General features: G+C 37.9%; 3 protein-coding genes across 5 annotated transcripts; 2 read left to right on the forward strand and 1 right to left on the reverse strand.

Moving 5' to 3' along the window:
* Nucleotides 1–1,157: 1,157 nt before the first annotated feature.
* LOC135626937 (uncharacterized) lies at nucleotides 1,158–9,353 on the forward strand. Of its 3 annotated transcripts, none has more exons than XM_065132776.1 (9): nucleotides 1,158–1,404; nucleotides 1,845–2,130; nucleotides 3,281–3,364; nucleotides 3,582–3,644; nucleotides 3,903–3,965; nucleotides 4,597–4,656; nucleotides 7,023–7,166; nucleotides 8,130–8,222; nucleotides 8,706–9,353. In XM_065132776.1, the coding sequence occupies exons 2-9, from the start codon at nucleotides 1,903–1,905 to the stop codon at nucleotides 9,168–9,170; spliced, it is 1,200 nt and encodes a 399-aa protein (XP_064988848.1). In that variant the 5' UTR covers nucleotides 1,158–1,404; nucleotides 1,845–1,902; the 3' UTR covers nucleotides 9,171–9,353. The 3 variants fall into 3 exon arrangements, with proteins under 3 accessions (XP_064988848.1, XP_064988850.1, XP_064988849.1); XM_065132777.1 differs by having other exon boundaries at nucleotides 1,159–1,404; nucleotides 3,281–3,343; XM_065132778.1 differs by lacking the exon at nucleotides 8,130–8,222.
* A 1,545-nt stretch (nucleotides 9,354–10,898) lies between these two features.
* LOC135626936 (cytochrome P450 714B3-like) lies at nucleotides 10,899–15,362 on the forward strand. Its single transcript, XM_065132774.1, has 5 exons — nucleotides 10,899–11,610; nucleotides 12,997–13,223; nucleotides 13,298–13,545; nucleotides 14,377–14,737; nucleotides 14,825–15,362. Exons 1-5 carry the CDS (start codon nucleotides 11,328–11,330, stop codon nucleotides 15,281–15,283), a joined length of 1,578 nt encoding a protein of 525 aa, XP_064988846.1. The 5' UTR covers nucleotides 10,899–11,327; the 3' UTR covers nucleotides 15,284–15,362.
* A 256-nt stretch (nucleotides 15,363–15,618) lies between these two features.
* Nucleotides 15,619–18,385, reverse strand: LOC135626938 (protein YCF54, chloroplastic-like). The gene is made up of 3 exons (XM_065132779.1): nucleotides 18,093–18,385; nucleotides 17,164–17,396; nucleotides 15,619–16,081 (listed from the first exon to the last, which is right to left on the reverse strand). The coding sequence occupies exons 1-3, from the start codon at nucleotides 18,336–18,338 to the stop codon at nucleotides 15,889–15,891; spliced, it is 672 nt and encodes a 223-aa protein (XP_064988851.1). The 5' UTR covers nucleotides 18,339–18,385; the 3' UTR covers nucleotides 15,619–15,888.
* Nucleotides 18,386–21,357: the final 2,972 nt, after the last annotated feature.

A 21,357-nucleotide genomic window follows, 5' to 3' on the forward strand; every position in this document is an offset into this window, starting at 1 on the left:
TCAGAAATATTTTATATGATGTGCAGGTGCACCGTCGTCGAATCCGAAAGCTATCGTAACGTCGATTTACAAAAAGAACTAGATTCATATTCTCTTCTCTTCCTATATTTCACAAAACTTATAAGAACTAGATTAAAGACAATCAAGAGATATTCATGTGACTAAGGAGAGATAAGAAAAGCTTTATAATATCTAATTAATACCATATCTTCGTCTCTTTTTATCTATGTATCTTGAATATCCATTTATTCATATATTCACACGTTATTTGTTTAGTATCTTATCTTTTTATAAACAAGAGTAAATAGTCTAAAATAAACAATTAGAAGAGATCCATCGATAATCTCCTAATGAATTCTAGAATTTATTTTCTATTGATCGATAATCATAACTAAAATACAATCATATATATAATATATATTACCTAATTATATAACTATATAATCTAACAATATTTTATGCCTACATCGTGTTGGATATACACAGTTCGGATTAGTTTTACCTAGTCAAAATTACAATCTTATAAATTAAGAATAAAGGTATGTGTAAGAATATCCATTTATTCATATATTCACACGTTATTTATTTAGTATTTTATCCTTTTATAAATAAGAGTAAATAGTCTAAAATAAACAATTAGAAGAGATCCGATAATCTCCTAATGAATTCTAGAATTTACTTTCTATTGATCGATAATCATAACTAAAATACAATCATATATATAATATATATTACCTAATTATATAACTATATAATCTAACAATATTTTATGCGTACATTATGTTGGATATCCAACCGTTCATATTAGTTTTACCTAGTCAAAATTACAATCTTATAAATTAAGAATAAGGGTATGTCTAAATATTAGTTTAAAATATTTTTTGATATTTTATTGACAAATATTTGATATTTAGACAAATAATTTGACTGATTAGCAAAAAAAATTAACCCAAATTAAGAGGCTATCTTTATTCCATTTGCAGTATTCATTGTGATGGAATCATATCGGTCAACTCTACCTCGTCCTAAGAAGAAATTATTTGGTTGACCATTTCCAACCACAAATCTGATGGCCCCCACTGAACAGACGGTCGAGATGGGGCATGACATGTGCATTAATCGTTTGTATGCCGCTTTGTCGACGTTTCGCTCAAACCCTTAAATACTCCCCCTCCCTCTCTCTCTCATTCTTCCCCAAACAAAGACAGATCTCGTAGCCCTAAAGAGCACCGACCTTTGGGAATTCGATCTCGGGACGCGTCATTCAGTCTTCGATCGATCCGGGACGGATTGCGACCTTCTTGATCGGTTCTAGGGTTGGGTTTCATCACAATCTTGATTTAAGTGAGGGAATCTCTGCACACTTCGGGGATGATTGATCCCTAGATTCGTGTTCTTTCAAAGGTTTGGATCTTTGGATCTGAAGATTTTGGATCTTCGGTCGTTCTCTGATGTAGATCTCTTTCTATTTGCTTTATGTTAGGCTGTTTTATTGAACTGTGAGTTGCGCCTTTCTTTCCCTGGGTTCCCAAGATGGAATGTGTAAGTTTAGTCGTTTGTTTGATGTGAGGCGTTTGATTGGTTTCTTGTTGCTTTCCACCCTTTCCTGGAAGGGATTGGTGGAATCTTAAAGATTTGTATACATTGCGTATATATGTGTTCCAGTTGAGTTAATCGAATGACATGATATGTTGACATTTCTAGATCATTGGATAAGAGAATATATCTGGCAAAAGTTTTTTTTCACTAAAACATGATATTCTTGTTTAGCGTTATATATTCTTGATCTATCTATGAGTAAGAATATTTGCAAGCATTGCCTCAATTCTTTCTTTTCTGTATAGATTGTGAATTCGGTGCTGGAGTGAGAGAATCGAGTGTTTCTTGCTGTGAAGCTAAACAATGGATGCAAAGAAGAAGAAGAACAAGAAAAAGAAAGGCAACCAGAATAAAGTTGCAGAAGATGCCACATCCAATTCTGAAAAAGTGGCTGTGCAGGAGTCAAACAATGGTTCTGGTCTGGAGGAAAATTGCAATGCACATAATTCCACTGATGTCCATGGTCAGAATGTTGGAGTGTCTGAATCAGATATGGAGCATGACAAGAACAAGATATATGAAGAGAACTTTGTAAGTCCAATGCTGTTCTGTGATCCATTTACATAGTGTTATTGATTAAACAATTACGAATTTCTTGTTGCTCATCATCAATGATTATATTCTGACTTGAAAACCATTTGTAATAAGCTGCACAAAATAACCTGAATATTGTTTGAATCTCAATCTAATGTATTGCGGAGATAAGTTCTTTCTAGTGGAATTTCAATATATGCTGCTTAGAGTTATATTTGTCTCATGTTCAGAATGGATCCGGTCAGAATCCAAATTTAAATTAGACGATTGTTCAAATATAAACTTGTGATAGGTTATTACGTTTATATACCCTAGTAAGGGCACAATTACTATCAGATACTTGTCATGCTAATTTTTTTGACTTGTACTCAACATATATATTTGTTTTATCTGATAACAATTTAAAGGGTGTACCCAATGCATGATGCTTCCACCAATGCAGGGAGCATTAATTTATGCACCTTACTTCTAATTACGAGACCTCATAGAGGCGCAACCTTACCATTGTACCAAGGCCTGCTTTCATATTACAACAATCTCATTTTCAGGATTTAGTACTATCCGTGCTATGTGGAGATCTTCGTTGGCTGATACCATTTGTTAAAAAAACATCACAAACATTCATTGCATTAGTAAATGGGAAGAATTAGCGCTGATACCATTCCAAAACATGTGAAAGAAAATTCTTCTTTGAATGGTTGTAGACCACAAACTAAGCTAATATTTGCATTGTACTGTGGGATATCATGAAAGGGACCGGGTATTTTCCTTGTCTCTTCAAATATACTTTATTATGTTTAATGGTGCTGATTTTTCACTCAAGTGCACGAATATCGATTGTAGACCATAAATTAAATGGTTGTAGACCATTTAAAATTCTTCTTTAAATGGTTGTAGACCACAAATTAAGTTACTATTTGCATTGTATTGTGGGATATCATAAAAGGGACTGGGTATTTTCCTCGTCTCTTCAAATATACTTTATTATGTTTAATGGTGCTGATTTTTCACTCAAGTGCACCAATATTGATTAAATGGGAAGACTTAATGATCAACACTTTCCTGAGAGTGGTTTCAGTCACATTTACTATATGACATAAGGCTTAATCTTTCTTTGAAAGATCTCATCTTTGTCTATATTTTACAGGCCAAATTACAGGAACAAGTCAGAGAGTTGGAGTATGAGAAAGCTTTGTGGTTCCAGAAACAGGCAATCTATGCCCCCCTTAAAGTTAGAATTGCTGTTATAATCTCTGCAATAAATTTACGAAGAAAGAATAAGAATCTCACGCCATGCATATATCAGCCATTCTCTCTTTTTTTTTTTTTTCGTTGTTAGCTATACCTTCATGCACTTGACAAATAATGAATAATATGGCATGATAGATCATTTTACTGTTGTTAACTTGTCTTGAAACGGATGTTTCTCATGCTCCTACCACTTGCAGGCCAACTTGGAGGAGAAAATTAAAGTTTTACAGGAAGAAGTAGACTTATGTGCGCAAAAAGAGGTAATTACTGATTATCATGCAAAATGCCATCATCGTGTGCCTCTCAAACTTGCAATTTTCCATGCGTTCAGTGTAGGTGTAGAATCTGTGGAGGTTTCAGCATTTGGTTTTTCTTAGCGATTAAGGTTTCGCAAGTGAATTCCATATGTGTAGCAAACATGAGTGTGTCCCTGTTTTTGTGGATACAGTTCATTTTTAGTGCACTTGCATCTTACTCCAGGCTTTTGATTAAGGACTATTGCTAATATGGGTATGCAGGCTTTTGTAGAGGAGAAACTCAAGAATGTCGAGAGTTTCAAAGACAGCTTGGTTCTAACAGAGGTAATTATCGAATCACTATGCCTTTAAATGAAATATATTCTCCATTTTTCCAAGGTAGTTCCTTCTGATATCTTTAGAACAGTAATTTGGCTAGTTGTTCTGACCTGTTCTTGTTGGCATATTCACATTAATGATTATTATTTTAGATTTACAGTGCCACTAGTAGGATGACAAGATTTGCCGAATTAATGGCATTGACTGAGCATTAGTTTAGTGTCAAAGATGCCATTATTCTTTTGCAGTTGATACAATTTTGCTGATAGTCATTCTTGACGTATCAATGCCTATAATTATATTCCAGTTTGCTTGTATAATTGTTATTATAGATCCCATGGGAAAGGTCCATGATTTCTTCTTTGACTAATTTTATTCAAATTTAAACTAATAACAATGAAATGCCATGTACTTCCTATTTCTTCTGAGATATCATTAATAATTTATCAAGGATTTAATAATAATTTATCGACGGTTTAATTACTGGTCCTTACTGTGTATACCATAGCATCATGTAAAAAATGTATATTTATGGTTCTCATTACTCATACTTTTCCAACAAGCATCATCTTTCTAGAACTTCATGATGCATTCAGTTCTTATGGTAGAGTAATGACTTAAATTTTTGACTATTTAGATCTCATTGAAGGAAAGGATTGCTAGGGTAGAGGAAGCTAGCACTGCACTTGATACACAGGTATGTAATTCAACCAGCTCTATTCTTCATGTTGGCAGAATAATAAGATTTATGGATATAGATACCATGCCATTAAGATATTTAGACTAGGCTAATTTACTTTGTATCCTAGATTTTATTTTTATTTTATGATTTTCTCCAAATTATGTCAGAATGTCATTTGAGAGACAGAAAGAGCACTTGAGTGCTGATGGATGTTTTCGTTTAAGTTGTTAATGGATGTTATACACAATATTTACTATTGTTTTAACATCTTCTTGTTATTTCACTCGTTCAACAAGTTTCTGTTCTGAATGGTGAAAGTCATGATTGAACATCCATGCAAGAATCCTTGATTAAACATCTAGACTTAGCTTTATGAAATCCTCATGATCCTGCAACGGTTTTGACTTGTCAATATATGCTTGATTATGTTACTATTAGGATACATCATCCATCAAAACTGAAGAATTGTCATCTATAGTGCATCATTAGTTTGCTGTTATTTATAGTAGGCCTGAAAAAAAAGATAAATGATGACAACATGTAGTGTTGATACCCTTAGAAACTTCCTAAACATGTATTTAAAACAAGTTTTGAAATATTGTAGTGACCCTCATGCTGTTTGATGGTTGGCACAGCCACAAGAATTGCCAACATAAGTGTTGGCAGAACCCAAAGGCAATGAGAACAATAAAGAAAAATTATGCTTGTTATCCAGCCTCCTTTTTGCTTCCCCACATTCAACTCCCCACAACAAAGAAGCAATGTAAGGCGGTGAGGGCCCAAAAGAAGTTAAGGGCTTGCAAGTCCAGTTTAAAGATTCCTAGTGTCCAGGACCTTGATCAATTTGGTTCACAATCGAAGGGGCGGTTGAAGCTTGTTTGAACACTTGTTTGTGCAGTTCTGTTCATTTGTCACTAAGGCCCACAATTTAAGTTTCAAAATGAAATGACTCAGATAGTTTCACATGGTAAGAACTGCTTTTTTAGCAACACTTATAGGCTTAGATTTATCTTGTTTTAAGGATCCACAAATTTAGGTTTCAGTAAACAGATGGCTTGAGAAGTTATGTGATGAGAGCAGAATTTCTGGAGAATTGAATCAATATATCAGACTGCTCAACTTAGGGAAGCACACTCGTTACTCTTATTGGTGTTTGATTATATCATAAATAAACCCCTTATTGCCAATGGTTACTTTTGGGGGAGGGACAGAGGATGATGTGGCAGCTGCATACATAGTGATTAGGCCTCATGGAGTTACAAGAAGGTTGAGGTACAGATCATCAAGACCAGATACAACTCTCTGATGCTCAATTTTGCACTTTTTAGAGAAAAGGTAGCAACCTCAAAAGGGAATAACTGCTGATCTTGTGTTTAACTTGGCCTTGAGAGTAGAACTCCTTTAAGTACAGAGGGCTTGTCAGGAAAAGGAGAGTGTTCTTTTTCAAGGATGTCATTGTAGGAAATTAGGTGGTGATAGTTATCCTTCATATGATCAGTTCTTGGGTCTTTGTTGTAGAGGACCATTCATCAACTTGAGGGCCAAGAAACATGCATTCATGGATAACATGGCATGACCATAATGTGACGTTAGGATGTAATGTTCGCATTCAGCCACCCACAACAAGTATAGCCTGTCACATCATTTTCAATTTTGGAGCTGTCCCTGTCTATCTGATAGTGAAAGAACCACCTAAGCTAAGACAATTCAAAACAGTGTTTTCAATTTCAGGAATCATACCTATGCTGGCCTATGGCCCGACGGCCCGGACCATTCTGTTCCAGCATATCAACAAATAGTATGCCAGAATGTATCATGGTACAGAGAAAAAGGGAAGAGGAGGTAGTGGCCGAGGGGGGGGTTGGGAGGTGTTGGGTTCAGGATTAAGAAATGAAACATCAAAGAAAGGAGCTTACCACTTAGTTCATAGGGCTTACTAGGCACTAAGCCCTGTACCATACATGGACCATTTGAAATTTGAAATTGGACGCTCCGCTTGCCGTTTCATGCCTGACTGGTAAGTATTGACCTGTATGTACCTTCCCAGCCAACATTGATTTCCTTGTCTCAGAGTTTCATACACGCATGTAACCTTGAGCAACAAACATAGAAAATCATGATGAAATTATACCAACCATATGCCATTTGTAAATGCAAACTCTTATTGTTATGGTTTATCCACTTGTCACCGGTTTTTAAAATCTCAAGTCTTAGGATTCATGAACTTGTTGACCAGGTTCAATTTCAATCAGTATGTCCTCAACTATATTCTGTCTCTGATGTTTCATGTTACAAACTTCTTGTGTATTCACAGAGTAAGTTTCTCAAACTCTTTAGAATCTAAATTTCTGATATGACTATTAAATAACAAAGCCTGGCAGGTAAAAGAGTTGCAAGGATTGAGAAACACTTTTTTCGAAGAAAATCAACAGTTGATGGAAAAGGTGACGGGCTTGGAGCAAAAGATTCAAAGCATTGAGGAGAGAGCTCCTTCACATGAAAACTTGACTGAGACGATGACAAAGGTTGCTTTTTTATGCCAGCTTTTTAGTCTAAACTATTTACTGAGTTTATTAATAAATTACCTTAATTTTGTGGTATTAATATGGTTTGCCATATCCTGAACTATTCCACAACAGTGAGCTATCCCTATTACCCAGGTTTGGTTAAATTTGGACTAGGTTCTGTTCATGGGGTCTCAAGGTGTCATCTGCTGATTTAACAAATTTTCATATATAATTTGAATTATTCTAGATCCAAATAGATCTATAATGGATGATAATTCTTGGAATTATTCCACAGTTTTAAATGTAGTGACTATAAATATGTTTGTCAAAACACTTCTTTTAATCGATGGTCATAATTATTTAGAGATGCTTGGGACTCGGATGAAGACTGATGGGGTCTTAGAAGCATCGGAAAGGAAACCCACATATTCTAAGATTTATATGTGGATTTTGCCCTCATAGAGCTAACCGGTGAAAAGAACAGTGTGGCCGACTCAAATATAAGCAGGAGAAGGCTTTTTCTCTAGTTGTTATTATAAGCCATAAATGCATTCACAGGAAAAAGGATGGTTCTGGTAACTTGAGAACAATTCTAAATAAGCTTTTGGAAGATGCACTTCTAAGGTGCAATTTGACATGGTATTCTAGCCAAATTGTAGTAAGGACTGGTTTAGATGGCTTTCATGCCCTGTTGGACATCTATAGATCAGCGATTTGAGTTTAATTTTCAATAAATTTCAGAAGATAAAATTGCACCTGAGTAATTTTCATAAATAGGAAGGAAAAGCAAGGGCCTAGAACTGAAAGTCTGCAGGATTTGAGTTTTGTGCATTTGTTTTCACTATGAAACTTATACTGTTGGCCATGTCGCTTCTTTTAGCACTATTAGTATACAGAAATGACTTGTCTGAAAATACCAAATCATGTTTAGCCCCTGTTAACTTCTAGATTTGGACTACACTTAACAGAATATTGTTGCAGCTTCCTGAAGATGATTTCTCTGCACAACAAACAGAAGCATCCAGTGCCCTGTTTGGTGATCAAACATCTGGAAGTACAGAGCTTTCGGAGAAGGTTACAAGTGAAATGCCAGTCTTCAATTCCTTCTTATTCATTTTTATGTATTTATATGGAACATGATTTATGAAGTTCATATTTTATGAAATAAGAGTACTCAACTTCCTAGTGCTACATTCTTGGTTCACATGTTTTGATTGATCATATTGACATGCCAAATTGACTTGGCCAGACTATGACCCTTCATGTATTTAAAATTATCTGATCAGATTGATAGACCAAAAATTCTTTCTTGAGCCTGATTCTCATTAAATGGGATCAAAATTGGAGGAACAACAATACACATTACTTGAATCTTCATGGTCATTGACTTAACCGTCCATGTTTTGCAATATACATAATCTTTTTTCCTTTAAAACATTTTATAAGAGTCATCTCAAGGAATAGGACTGGTGTAGCTCCAAGTAGATTGACAATCTGTTTGATTGGATCTCTAATATTGTTCCTGTTGAATCTGAAACTTTTATTATTGTTATTCAGGTGAATGAACCATACATTGTACCTGAAAAACATGGTGGTCATCCTTCTGGTACTGACCTTAATAGGGTCGAGATGCTGGATAGAGCTTCCTCTCCAAGTCATTATGTATCAGACTTCAGGGAAAAGATAAAGGATTCAGGTGAAACTGTTCATCCCTCCGTCCAACTGCAGGAGAACTTTGGTGCTAATAATGGCATCAATGACTTGGATTCTGAAACTGTTAACCGACCAGGACCACCACCATCAGATGAGCCAAGAGGAAGTGAACCCGCAACAGTTCCATTTGATGAAATTCAAATTCACAAGGAAGACTTAACTGGAGTTAAGAATAATGAAATAGCAGAGGCAGTTCCTCTCTCAGACGCCCCACTTATTGGAGCCCCTTTCCGGTTGATTTCTTTCATGGCCAAATATGTTAGTGGCGCTGATCTGGTGAAACAGAACAGCTCGAGATCTGGCCACTAATTTGTTTGAGATTTATTTTGTGCAAGAGGGAATCTTCATATGTTATGTCCCATAATTATTTTTTTTCACTTGTTTTGTCATTTTCATTTCACACACTAGTTTTTCAGAATGAGAAAGATATCCAGCACTTGAACCTGTAAAACATTTGAGGATAAAAGAGCTACTTAAAAAACTTTTTGCCAACATCGGTCTTTTCTGAGGACCTGGTTGAGCCACATGAGTCTTTGTTTCACTTAGATGGCTCTGTGATAAGTATCATGTCCACTGATTTGTTTGTTTGTGTAAGCATCTATAGCGGAATTTAGGCAGGAAAATGATGTGGCTTAAATATTCAATGCTAGTGTCTCCTTGGTTTGGTTTGCTCTCCCTTCTACTCCAGAGGAATGTTTGATGATATCTTTTTGATGACTGCTTCACATGGACAATTGTTGCTGTCACTAATCATATTGGTTCGAGCACTAGTCAAGTTGTCCTAGGCATCTTTATCTCTTTGTATGATGGTGTTGTGGCTGCAGGTCATATAAAGATAAATGTTTCTCTTGGATGTATGCCTTCCTTGTCACTGTCCTATTTAGTTTGGCACACCAGTCTATGCCTCAAGACAATATCTATTTAACAGAGTAAAAGTAAAATAACTTAATTCTCGAATATTATTAACTTGGTAATACAACATTTTAATAGATGTGGCTGTAGTTAAGATTTAATCTCTACCATAGCTTCTATAGGGACACTAGTATCTTTGAGGACTGCAGGAAATAAATGCTTCCAGGCTTTACACTGCAAGGTAGCCTGGAAGCATTTATAATTTGGGCTTTTCTTGTGGGAAATAAATTCAGTGTTCTTAAGCCTCATAGAAACTAATAATTTAGAAGTGATAGGATGATTTAGACTCTCTTATGATCAGTTATCTCTCTATCAGATCCAGATTTAAAAGTGATAGGATAATTATTAGAAGCCATATTGTTTTTGTGTTATTGCACTGGATGAACAATTATTGAGTAAGAGATACAGGAAGACTTCATCAAAAGGTAAAACATTAGGATGTGAAGAGATGAAAAAAAGGAATGAAATTAAAAACTACATTTATGTTCCAATTCCTCTAATTCAAATCAGTGTTGTGTTCTCCTCAATACAAAAAATAGGTTCAGGTGTGAGATGAGTCACACCCATTCAACAAGAGGGCCAATGGAGACAAACATAATGTTTTGACAAATCAAAAACCTTGTTATCTCCATAATCTAATCGCTTCTTCATTCGGTAATAAAAATTCTCGATTTGTACTTGAATTCACATGCTTGGCACTAAAAATCTTGGAGCTTCAGAGTTGACTATTCATATTTGATCTTCCCATGTTGGATCTGAACTCAAAGCACATCCATCGTTCATGACAACAAGAACCAACAAGACTGCACTCATAGCACATCTTCAGATAAGGGCTTCATCGAGCTGCTGTCTCCATCTCTGGAATCAGCTTTCAGCTAGCTACTAAGGCATGCAGAATACCTTTCTTTTTGCCCAACCCAAGGCATGGACAACAAGTCTTCCTAGCAATGACTAAGATAATGGTGCATGACATGAATGGTGCATAGAATATTGTGATTAAGATAGACTCTGTTGGGAAGGTACATTTCCAACTGTGACTTCCCCACCCCCCCCACCCCCCAGTACTTTTTAACTGGTTCAGCCTAATCTGCTCTTAAATGCACCAAAAGATTCTTCCCTGCATCTAGACAAACTTGTCCTAATCAAATTATAAACCTATGTGACCAAGTGAACACACAATTATGAGCATGGTGCAAGTCCATGGATTCATATAGAGTAACAATGGTTCATGTGGTCCACTTACTTGCATAGGGCTCCTAAATGATAAGATGGAACAGCTTTCTGAGAATAGAGTCTTCTGTTATCCCTGTGTGTAGCCGAAGCCGAGGGCTTGTTATCTAGCATGGATCCCATCTTCTTTTCCCTGTTCCCATGCAACACACTGTTTATGTACTCACCTCATAAAGCAGCCCATTTTTCATCAGTATCAGTATTATAAGCATAAAAGCAGCTGTGTGTGTGTGTGTGTGTGTGTGTGTCCCATTTTTCATCAGCATCAGTATTATAAGCATGTAGGCAGCTCAGAGAGAGAGAGAGAGAGAGAGAGAGAGAGAGATGGAGGTGCCTCTGCAGGTTTTGCTTTCTCTGTGTTTGATAGGAGTTTGCAGCTTGGTTGTCTACCTCTACTACATCGCGTGGCTGCGACCCCAAGGCATCCGCAGCAAGCTGAGGCAGCAAGGGATAGCAGGGCCGCCGTCGTTGTTCCTCTATGGAAGCTCGCTGGAAATGAAGAGGCTTCTAATGGCGGAAAGGACTCGAGGAGGCCGAGGAGGAGAGGTAAAGCATGGGTTTACGCAGCATGTGTTCCCTCACTTTGAGCAGTGGAGGAAGGAGTACGGTACGCAGCATCATTCTTTCTCCTTTTTCCCCTTCGTACTTTGAGTCCTTTTAGTACGTAACCTTCGGACTCTGTAATGATTGATAGCTAAAGAGCGCAGGAACTGAGACATCGGTGGATCTTTTCCTTCACTGTTGTATGCATCACCGAAATTACCGCAGTCGAATCTTAGCGATTCACCTTCTCGCTTAACTCGTTAGATGCAATGATATCGAATCAGACTTCAAGATGGCATCAGAACGAAAGATCTTATGCATCGTCCGTCGTCCACACACGAAACAAGCGATAAGAGTTTAGAGCTTTAGTATCACAAAACGTCGGTGAGTTTGTCCTAATTGCGTCCACATAATATGCTGCTTGTCCTAAGTTTGCTGTGGCAATTCTACTTTAATGATCGTATCGTATAATAGGTAGTCAAATCATGTCTCACCTACGGACCTTAAGATTTTAGACGCAAGCGATGATGTCGATCAGAACTCTATGATTGCATCAGAACGAAAGGTCTTATGGATCGATCATATCATCCACGCACGTAAGAGGAGAGGAGCATTAAGAATCTGTAGCTACACAACAGCTTTGCGGTCGACATCTTTTAGCGTTAAGGGGTAAGGCTGTCTGTTGTGGCTCGATTCAAGGAATACACGTATAGGTTTAGCTTTGTCGAGGTACCTTAGCACGTCGAGGTGACAAAATACCATCGTGAGGAAACCAAGATGGACACGTATCGATGTTGAACTAGTGTTGTTTGTTCTTTCCTCGTCATATCCCATCTGCAAATATCGATAGAAAAACCAGGACGTATATCGCCATATCTCTATCTCACCGATGGTTTGTGTCTCTTCCTCGTTCCAGAAGACATGGTGTCCCCTTTCTTTTTCGCCTAGCGAAGACACTGTGAAGAGAAACAAAATAGAGACGTGATGGATGGGTTGGTTTGTGGAAAGAGACCGAGGAATATAGCAGGGAGAAGAGGAGGGAGGAGGAGGATGTGGAGTCGTACAAGAAAAAGGATCCTCCTGCTTTCAAGTGCTAGGTGGAGCATGATTTGAGTAGATGAGTGGAGAAGCCGAGTCGACATCCATACCTGTAAAGGTGCAGCACATCGTCGTTGACGTCCCACAAAGGATCTCCATTTATGTTTATTCTCCTTTGCGTTGATCATCGCTTTACCCAACATGATTCGTAGAACATATCTGTAACCTACCTGATTGGTGAGACACCGTCAGCTGGTGGCTTTTCGCCTTTGGATTACTGTTCATCAAATCAAAAAGTAGACTGGGTTTTCTAGTGCCGGAACAGTAGTATCTTACATAACCTGACAATCTTCTTCCATCGTCACATAATTATATTGCTGTTGCTGATAAGACATCAGCTTGTTCTTATCAGGTCCAGTGTTTACGTACTCACTGGGCAACGCAGTAGTGTTGCATGTCAGCCATCCAGATTGGGTGAAGGAGATCAGCCTCTGCTCATCTCTCGACCTGGGGAAGTCTTCTTACTTGAAGAAGAGCCATGAGCCTCTCTTCGGTCAAGGCATCTTGAAATCTAGTGGTAAATCTTGGTCTCACCAGAGAAAGATCTTAGCACCAGAGTTCTTCTCTGACAAGGTTAAGGTACGGAAAGATCACTTCCTCCCTCCCAAACATTCTCATGAAATGGCGTCGGCATGTCATCCGACCAAGTGCAGGGCATGGTGGAGCTGATGGTGGACTCTGCCTGGCCATTGCTCAAGTCATGGGAGGAGAAGGTTGAGCTCAGCGGAGGAACCGCAGCAATCAATGTGGACGAGGATTTGAGGCGCTACTCCGCAGATGTCATCTCAAGAACATGCTTTGGGAGTAATTACAGCAGGGGGAAGGAGATCTTCTTGAAGATTAGGGAGCTGCAGAAGGCTGTTTCGAGTCCTAATCTATTTGCAGAAATCACTGGTTTAAGGTAAATTCTATTGGCCCAATTTCCACTATATAATATATATATATATATATATTGAATTTTTCTCTTTTCACCTAATAATAAAAATACCTCTTTTTCTTTATTTTCATATGAAACAATCCAATTTCAGTATTTTTTTTATATTGTATTATAGTGTTTTCAACAATATCATCATAATGTATGTAGCATAAAAACATTATAATGTAATATGTGTTTTTGTCTAAGTAGTGTAACGAAGTATAAAAATATTATAAAACAATATTTTTGTTTTAATAAAAATTATATATAAATATATTTTTTTTATATCATGTTAGGATATCTACTTATCCTCCTCCTTTTCCCAATGTTTCGTTTCCTTACTCGTGTCTCAACAAGTTATAATTTAATTATGCATTAAGGTGAGTATTGTTTGGTAAAATTATATTTCAAAAGTTCATTTAATATTTTATAATAAATTTACCCTTTTAATTTTTATATTTATTTAATAATGCATACATATTTTTTTATTTAAATTAATAAATAATAATAATAATATAATCATATAATATAAATTTTAAAAAATAAATAAAAAATAATTAAATAGAAATCATAATGGTTTCTTAAGAAATCATTTTTTATAATCATATAATTTTAGATAAAGTCAAAAAAAAATTATATTAACATCCTACAAAAATAGTATCAACATTTAAGCATCTATTCTATTGATATTTTTTTATACTAATCAGGTGATGTAATTTAAATAAAATTTATTATTTATTAAATATTAATTAAATATTTAAAATATTCAATAACTTTGATACTAAACTTCTTTATTTGTCGCCGTCGTTCTCACAGATTTCCTACTAAAGGAGGCCGAGAAGTGCACCGGCTGAACAGAGAAATCAGTTCCCTAATCCTGAAGACGGTGAAGGACGGCAATGGCACCGAGCAGTACACTTCGCAGAAGAGCCTACTCCAAGCCATCCTTCGCAGCGCCGACGACGATCTTCCCTCCCCCGCCACCCCCGACAGCTTCGTCGTCGACATCTGCAAGAACGTTTACTTCGCCGGCCACGAGACCACCGCCGTGACGACGTCTTGGTGCCTCATGTTGCTCGCTCTCCACCCACAATGGCAGGCTCGCGCTCGCGCCGAGGCGGCGGCGGTCTGTGGCCACCGTCCACCGGACGCTAACTCCCTCCAAAAGATGAAGACGGTAAGCGAGCAGCGTTAACCCTGGAGACGACAGCTACAGATCTCTCTTCGATCGTCTCCATGTTAACGTCGTTTTGCTCGGTTGCAGCTGACCATGGTGATCCAGGAGACGTTGAGGCTGTACCCCCCTGGCGCATACGTGGCGAGAGAGACGATGCAGGAGATGGAGTTCGGTGGCGTTCGCATCCCCAAGGGCGTCAGCATCTTCGTGCAGTCGTCGGCGCTGCATCACGACCCCAGCATCTGGGGGCCGGACGTGCTGGAGTTCAACCCTGAGAGATTTGCCCGGGGGGTCCTTGGCGCTTGCCAGCTCCCGCAGACGTACCTCCCCTTCGGCGTCGGGCCGCGGACGTGCCTCGGCCAGCACTTCGCCATGACCGAGCTGAAGGTCCTCCTCTCCCTTATCCTTCTCAGGTTCAGCATCTCCTTGTCGCCAAACTACCGCCACTCCCCTGCACTGAGATTGATCGTAGAGCCTGAACATGGAGTGGAGCTCCTACTGAAGAAGGAAGAAGACCTGGTAACCTCATCAGGTATCTATCAATGATCGAACTACACTCTGTTCTTCAAGAAAACCATGGTAATACAAGTCTTGGTGAGAATCTACAAGTCACCATAATTAAATCTTCCACAGAATCAGATTGAAATAGTTTACCGTATGCACTAAAGCTCAAGTAAATTCTGATCACAACTAAATGGTTCACAAATCTATACTTTTGTCGGTTTGCTATGATCGAATAGCACAATAACAACAACAAACCGCCCCGACTATTTAGGATCCATCACTTGTGATCGAATAAGACAACTAAATTATCTGCACTTTCAAGAACTTCAGTTATAGAATCAAAACACTCTTTGATTCCACAGAGTAGTATAAGAAAGTTGCAAACCGAATCAGTTTTTTCGGCAACTAAATGCTTAAATCCATCAAGTTTTTCCTGTCATTTCTTGTAGTGATTACAGAGAAGTCGATCAGCAATAGCTGTTCTCTTTAATTTCTCCACTTCTTGTCCAAACCATTTGACAGTAATTGAAAGCTGGGGAAGTTCTATATAATCGGAAACAAAAGACCACTCAAAACCTGGCCAATTTAGCCTAAATACTCTGCTACATGCAACAAACTAGAGATTGTGTTGAGACCAAATGTTGGATCTATGATGAGCTTTTGCTGGAGCCTGGTGGCAGAAAGGGCTCCCACCATCCGAACTCGTATTTTGGATATGGTGCCGTCCACTTTTCTGGCTTCTCGAAATTTAGATCGATGGAATTGTAGGCAAGAGCTTCCTCTAGAGTGTCTGCTTCAAAGCTGTCTGCTAAAACTCTGTCCAGTCTCAGCTTCATAAACCTGTGAAGAACCATTCTGAGCAAGTAAGCAACTTCAAGATGGAGCATATTATAGAATGTTGACCGTCTAATTTCTAGATATCTTCTTAAGTTATGTTGTCAAGGCAACTTTAGACAAGATGGATTGGCTTAAGACCTAAAAGATTGATTGACGAGTACCAAGACTGATTTTTTTTTTTCTTTCTTTTGTAGTTTAAACTCATTCAACAATTGGCAACCAGGCAAAATTCTCTACATAAATGTTTATTTCAGGCATAATATATATCTTAAAAGGCACAAATAAGTGAAACAGCTGATCAAACACTCCCCCACACATGTTAAATTGAAGAAAGCAGAGTGAAAACTAGCAAGACATTCTTGCATCGAAATTGATGATCTATTCACGCTTTTCTCTCGATCACTTTTATCAATCTTCAGAACGTGGTAGCTTGAGGCACCAGTACTACTAGTGTTTTCCTGTAAATTTAACCACTTGAGGTCTATCCCTCTTAAACAAAGTTATTGAGCAATGAGATCGGTCACAGAGAATCTAAATGTAATCCTGATTATTTGATCAAGAGGTCTTTTCTAGGAGCAAACCCAGCTAATTTCCCAGTTAATACAATAATCCGCTCACATTAATGCATGACAAGACAAGACAAGACAAGACAAGAAACCAGAGAGCATAACTGGCTGTCTCATAAGCTTCAGAGCATCAAAGCTGCTAATCTGATAGTCAGATATTATTACAAGTTACAGTAGCTGCCAATTTTCCTAGTTCATCTTGTAGGTTTTCCTTGCTTTGCAACTACGGCACTTAAGCAAGTAAATGAATGCTACCAGAGTTCATGAAAGTTGCAGATAACAAGAAAATTGAAGTATATTACGATGCTTACAGTTCCTAAGTGGCTTCTGTGACAGAAATATTATGTCCTTAGTAGGTGTAAACTATATTTCCTCCCAAATTGAACAAACATTCCTATGAAGGTGAAGCTTTCAAGCTTCCAAAAGATCAAAACAGACTAGAACAACAATCATGAAAAGAAGAACATAATTGAAATGAGCAACGGCTAACAGATAGAAGTAATTTGTGAGGATAATTACGTCATCCAGGGTCCATCTGTGGAGACAAGAGCCACAGCAGGTCTATTTAATCGCTTGGTGATGCCAGGGAACTTGTCTAAGAACTTGGGCTCGATGACAATCCAGAAGTCCTGCTCCCTGTTACGCTCCCCAAAGTTTCGGCGCCGCTCATACAGTAACTCATTGAAGTGTTCCTCCTCGTCGAGCATGAATTTTGCATTGGCCACCACAAAGTCGTACCTCCTTGGTTTTTCCTACAATTTAGAGTTACACATATTACAAAATCCTTGGAGAAAAAAGCAACAATTATTCTCCGTTTACTGAATTCTTGATAAACTCATCCAGAAGGTAGTACATCTCGAGAAGTTGCGCAACTATCCTAATCTAATTCTTCAAGAACTGCCAACTTCAGACAAGGTAACTAATATAGGAAAGGAGACTTCCTATCAAAGGGGAAAGTTGTTGACTTATTTTGCTATCGTACAGAAAAATAAACTAAAATGTGTCATCTTTGTGCATCAAATATTTCAGGAAAGGGATTTCAGCTTTCTTCAAATTAACCTACTAAATTAAACACAAAGGGCATCTCTACCAGGGAAATGCTGATATATCCTAATCTCACCAAATGTGTAGCATTGTCAGTTCTGTGCATCAATCAATCTAGACAAATTCTTTCAGGAACTAAAATCAAGAAAATATAGTTTTTATTAGTGGGCAAATTGAGAAAAAGAAGCAAAACGTATCAACTCTGTGCGTCAACTACTTGATAAAAAGATTTCAGCTTTGTCCAAGAAACTAACTAATTAACCACAAAAAAAAGGATCTTTACAGGGAAACGCTAATCCATCCCAATTTAAATAAAGCTGTAGCACGTTTCGATTGTATGCGTCGATCTACTTAAAAGAAACCAACTTTGGAAGCAGATAACTCTATTTCGATGGGCAGGATACCTCTTGGGCAGGCTCCGATAATCCGATCCGATCGGAGTCCACGGCCACAGCTCCGACGGTAGGGAGGGGGGAAAAGTAGAGCTTTTCTTGGAGGCGGGGAATGCTTCCTCTGCTGCTTCTGGCTTTGAGGTGGGAGGAGTTGGGAGGGAGGGGAAACGAAGGCCTACGGTTGAAGGAGGGCACTTTGGTTTGGTTTGGCGAAAAGCCAGCGGATGGGCCGAGGGTGAGAGTCGCAGGAGCCACCATTGCCCAGCTCGAGGAGGAGAGGAGTGTAAGTGGGAAGAAGGGTGGCCTTATCTCTCATAGTACTTGATTAGATAGACGTTAACTCGGCCTTCCCTTGAGATTTCGATTTCGATTTACTTTATTTTTAATTTTTTTAAAATATCCATTCAATTAGTATTTGAATGGATATATTTATAAATTTTGAAGGATATTTGATCGTTAATTTTTTTTAAAAAAATTTATGATCGATCGATCCGGAATCGAACTGAAGTCGTCGTCGATTCCAAATTCTAAGAACAAAAATCATCGAATCGTTAACTAAATTCCATATGGATTCTTAATTGATTCGACTTCAATTGAAATCATGATCTCGTCTCGACCGATTTATATGAGTCGCCCTTATCATTCTCGGGATGGTCGTGATTCAAAATTCGATGATTTTGATTTTAATTTATTTAATTTTATTTATTTTTTAACAAAATTATCATCTAATTAATATTTTTTAAAATTATTTTTTAAAAAATAATTTATGAACTGAAGTCACCTATTCCAAATTGCAAGAACAAAAATCATGGAATCCTTAACTGAATTCGATATTGATTTTTAATTGATTCGACTTTAATTGAAATCGAACATGATCTCATCTCGATCGATTTCTATGAGTCGCCCTTATCGTTTTCGGGATGGTCGTGATTCAAAATTCGATGATTTTGATTTTAATTTACTTAATTTTTATTTTTTAAAAAATATTCATTCAATTAATATTTTTTTTAAATTATTTTTTTAAAAATAATTTATGAACTGAAGTCACCGATTCCAAATTCCAAGAACAAAAATCATCGAATCATTAACTAAATTCGATATTGATTCTTAATTGATTCGACTTCAATTGCAATCGAACATGAAGTTGACGTGCTTCATCCATCTGAACCCATATAAATTCTTTCAATATTTAGGTTCGAGTGTTTTGGCTGACACATTTGCAGAAGAACAAGTGCACAGAGAACCAACCGCCCGCATGAGGAAGGACCATTGGTTGCAACAAAGTTGTGGGCATCGATCGATCGATGTGTATTCTGCCAGCTTTTCGAATGTTGTGCATTGGTTTGTCTAATACGAGAGAAGAGCGTAGCCCAATTTCATATTATGCTATATAGTTAGTTAGTTAGTTAATTAGTTACATTTAGTATTTTAATTTTTATATTTTAAAATTTATATTAATATTCTTATAATTATGAAAGTAAAATATCTAAATTTATTTATGCCAATGATATTAGTTTTATAGATAAAAATATAAAAAAATAAAAGATAAAAATATAAATTTAATATTCGATGACGAACGATGTAGTAATAAAAATATAAATTTAATATTCGATGACGAACAATTGTCGTCGACGCAATTGCTTAGTGATGATGATAAGGTCCACTCTCATTGCGATGCCACCTGCCTCTGCGAGGAGCATGTCGCTGGCCTCATTGCCGCTCACCCCACGCTGCTCTATATTTGCATCGATGCAGATGTAGTTGCTGAGCGACAATTGTATTGGCGTCGACGCATATGGTGGTGGGCGCCTCATTGTTGACATGTTGAGTGGATCCCACTCTCGATCCAAAGCTGGGGTTATCGAAGCTCTTACCGCTCCATCCACTAATACAAATGTCGCTTGGCAACAGGGGTCGAATCCTAACCTCGATACGAAGTTGGGGTTATCGGAGCTCGTGTCGTCCACATCTGCATTGATACTAATGCATATGTTGCTCAGCATCAAGTGGAGCGATAGAACTTCGATGACCCAACTTCAAGTCTAGGCTAAGATCTGTCCCCCATTGCCGAGTGACATTTGTCTTAACGTTGACGTAGATGCAAGCGACAACGAGGGGAGCAGGGGGAGAAATAAGAGCTCTAACGACCCCAGCTTCGAGTGGAGAATGGGATCTGCCCAATAGATCAGTGGCGAGGCACTCACAACCATCTGCATCGATGCTGATATAGTTGCCAAGCAGTAATTACATCAATGTCGATGCATATGGTGGTAGTCATCTCGTCGCTGACCTCTTGGGCGAATCCCAATCTCGATCGAATCCAGGGTCATCGAAACTCCTACTGCTCCTCCCATTGTCACCTGTATCTACATTGACACTGATGCAAATGTCGCTCGACAATGGGGGCTGCATCTCGACCTCGACATGAGGCTACGTATCTGGAGCTCCTGTCGCCTGCATTTATGTTCACACCGATGCAAATACCGCTCAACATCAAGAGAGTGATAGGAGTTTTTGTGACCCTAGCTTCAGGTCAAGGATAGAATCTGCCCCTCATTGTCGAGCAACATCTGCATTAGCATCGACGTAGATACGAGCGACAATGGTGGGAGTGGTAGGAGCTCCGATGACCCCAGCTTTGGGTCGAGGCTAGGATTTACCTAACGGGTCAGCGACGAGGTGGCCACCACCATCTATGTCGACTCCAACACAATTATCGCCCGTAACTACGTAAATGTCAACATAAATATAGAGCGATCTAGGACGACCAATGATGAGGTCGATGGCATGCTCCTCATGGAGGTGAATGATGTTGTGATGAAAGCAGACTTTATCATAGATATAGAGCAATAAGGGGTGAGCAACGATGAGGTCGATGACGTACACCTCACAGAAGCAAATGACATTTTGATGAGAGCAGATCTTATTGTCATCGGAGGTAGCCATACAATAATATCGGCATCAACACTAGCGATGCTATCGTCCACCACTATCGACATCGTTTGCCATCGATCGTTAAAATTATCTTTGTCATTTATTTTCATATTTTCGTCAGTAAAACTGATATCATTAGGGTAAATAGACTTATATGTTTCACTTTCATAACTATAAAAATGTCAATATAATTTTTTAAAACATAAGGATAAAAATGCTAAAGGTAACGTATATGTAATTAATCTAAAGAGCACCAACGAATATTGTGATTGATATTTAGTAAGTTGAATTGATTTTATTTTATAAAAAGAAATTATCAATCTCAACAAAAATTCATTTTGGA

Source organism: Musa acuminata, chromosome BXJ2-11 (genome assembly GCF_036884655.1).
Source record: "Musa acuminata AAA Group cultivar baxijiao chromosome BXJ2-11, Cavendish_Baxijiao_AAA, whole genome shotgun sequence".
Taxonomy (NCBI): Eukaryota; Viridiplantae; Streptophyta; class Magnoliopsida; order Zingiberales; family Musaceae; genus Musa; species Musa acuminata.

Coding starts and splice junctions, on each gene's coding strand:
- LOC135626937 (XM_065132776.1), top strand. CDS start 1,903: ATGGATGCAAAGAAGAAGAAGAACAAGAAAAAGAAAGGCAACCAGAAT. Junction 3,645..3,902: donor ACTTATGTGCGCAAAAAGAG/GTAATTACTGAT, acceptor ATGGGTATGCAG/GCTTTTGTAGAGGAGAAACT. Junction 4,657..7,022: donor GCACTGCACTTGATACACAG/GTATGTAATTCA, acceptor AAAGCCTGGCAG/GTAAAAGAGTTGCAAGGATT.
- LOC135626938 (XM_065132779.1), bottom strand. CDS start 18,338: ATGGTGGCTCCTGCGACTCTCACCCTCGGCCCATCCGCTGGCTTTTCG. Junction 17,397..18,092: donor TATCGGAGCCTGCCCAAGAG/GTATCCTGCCCA, acceptor TCTAAATTGTAG/GAAAAACCAAGGAGGTACGA. Junction 16,082..17,163: donor ACAGATGGACCCTGGATGAC/GTAATTATCCTC, acceptor GGTTCTTCACAG/GTTTATGAAGCTGAGACTGG.
- LOC135626936 (XM_065132774.1), top strand. CDS start 11,328: ATGGAGGTGCCTCTGCAGGTTTTGCTTTCTCTGTGTTTGATAGGAGTT. Junction 13,546..14,376: donor GCAGAAATCACTGGTTTAAG/GTAAATTCTATT, acceptor TCGTTCTCACAG/ATTTCCTACTAAAGGAGGCC. Junction 14,738..14,824: donor CCCTCCAAAAGATGAAGACG/GTAAGCGAGCAG, acceptor GCTCGGTTGCAG/CTGACCATGGTGATCCAGGA.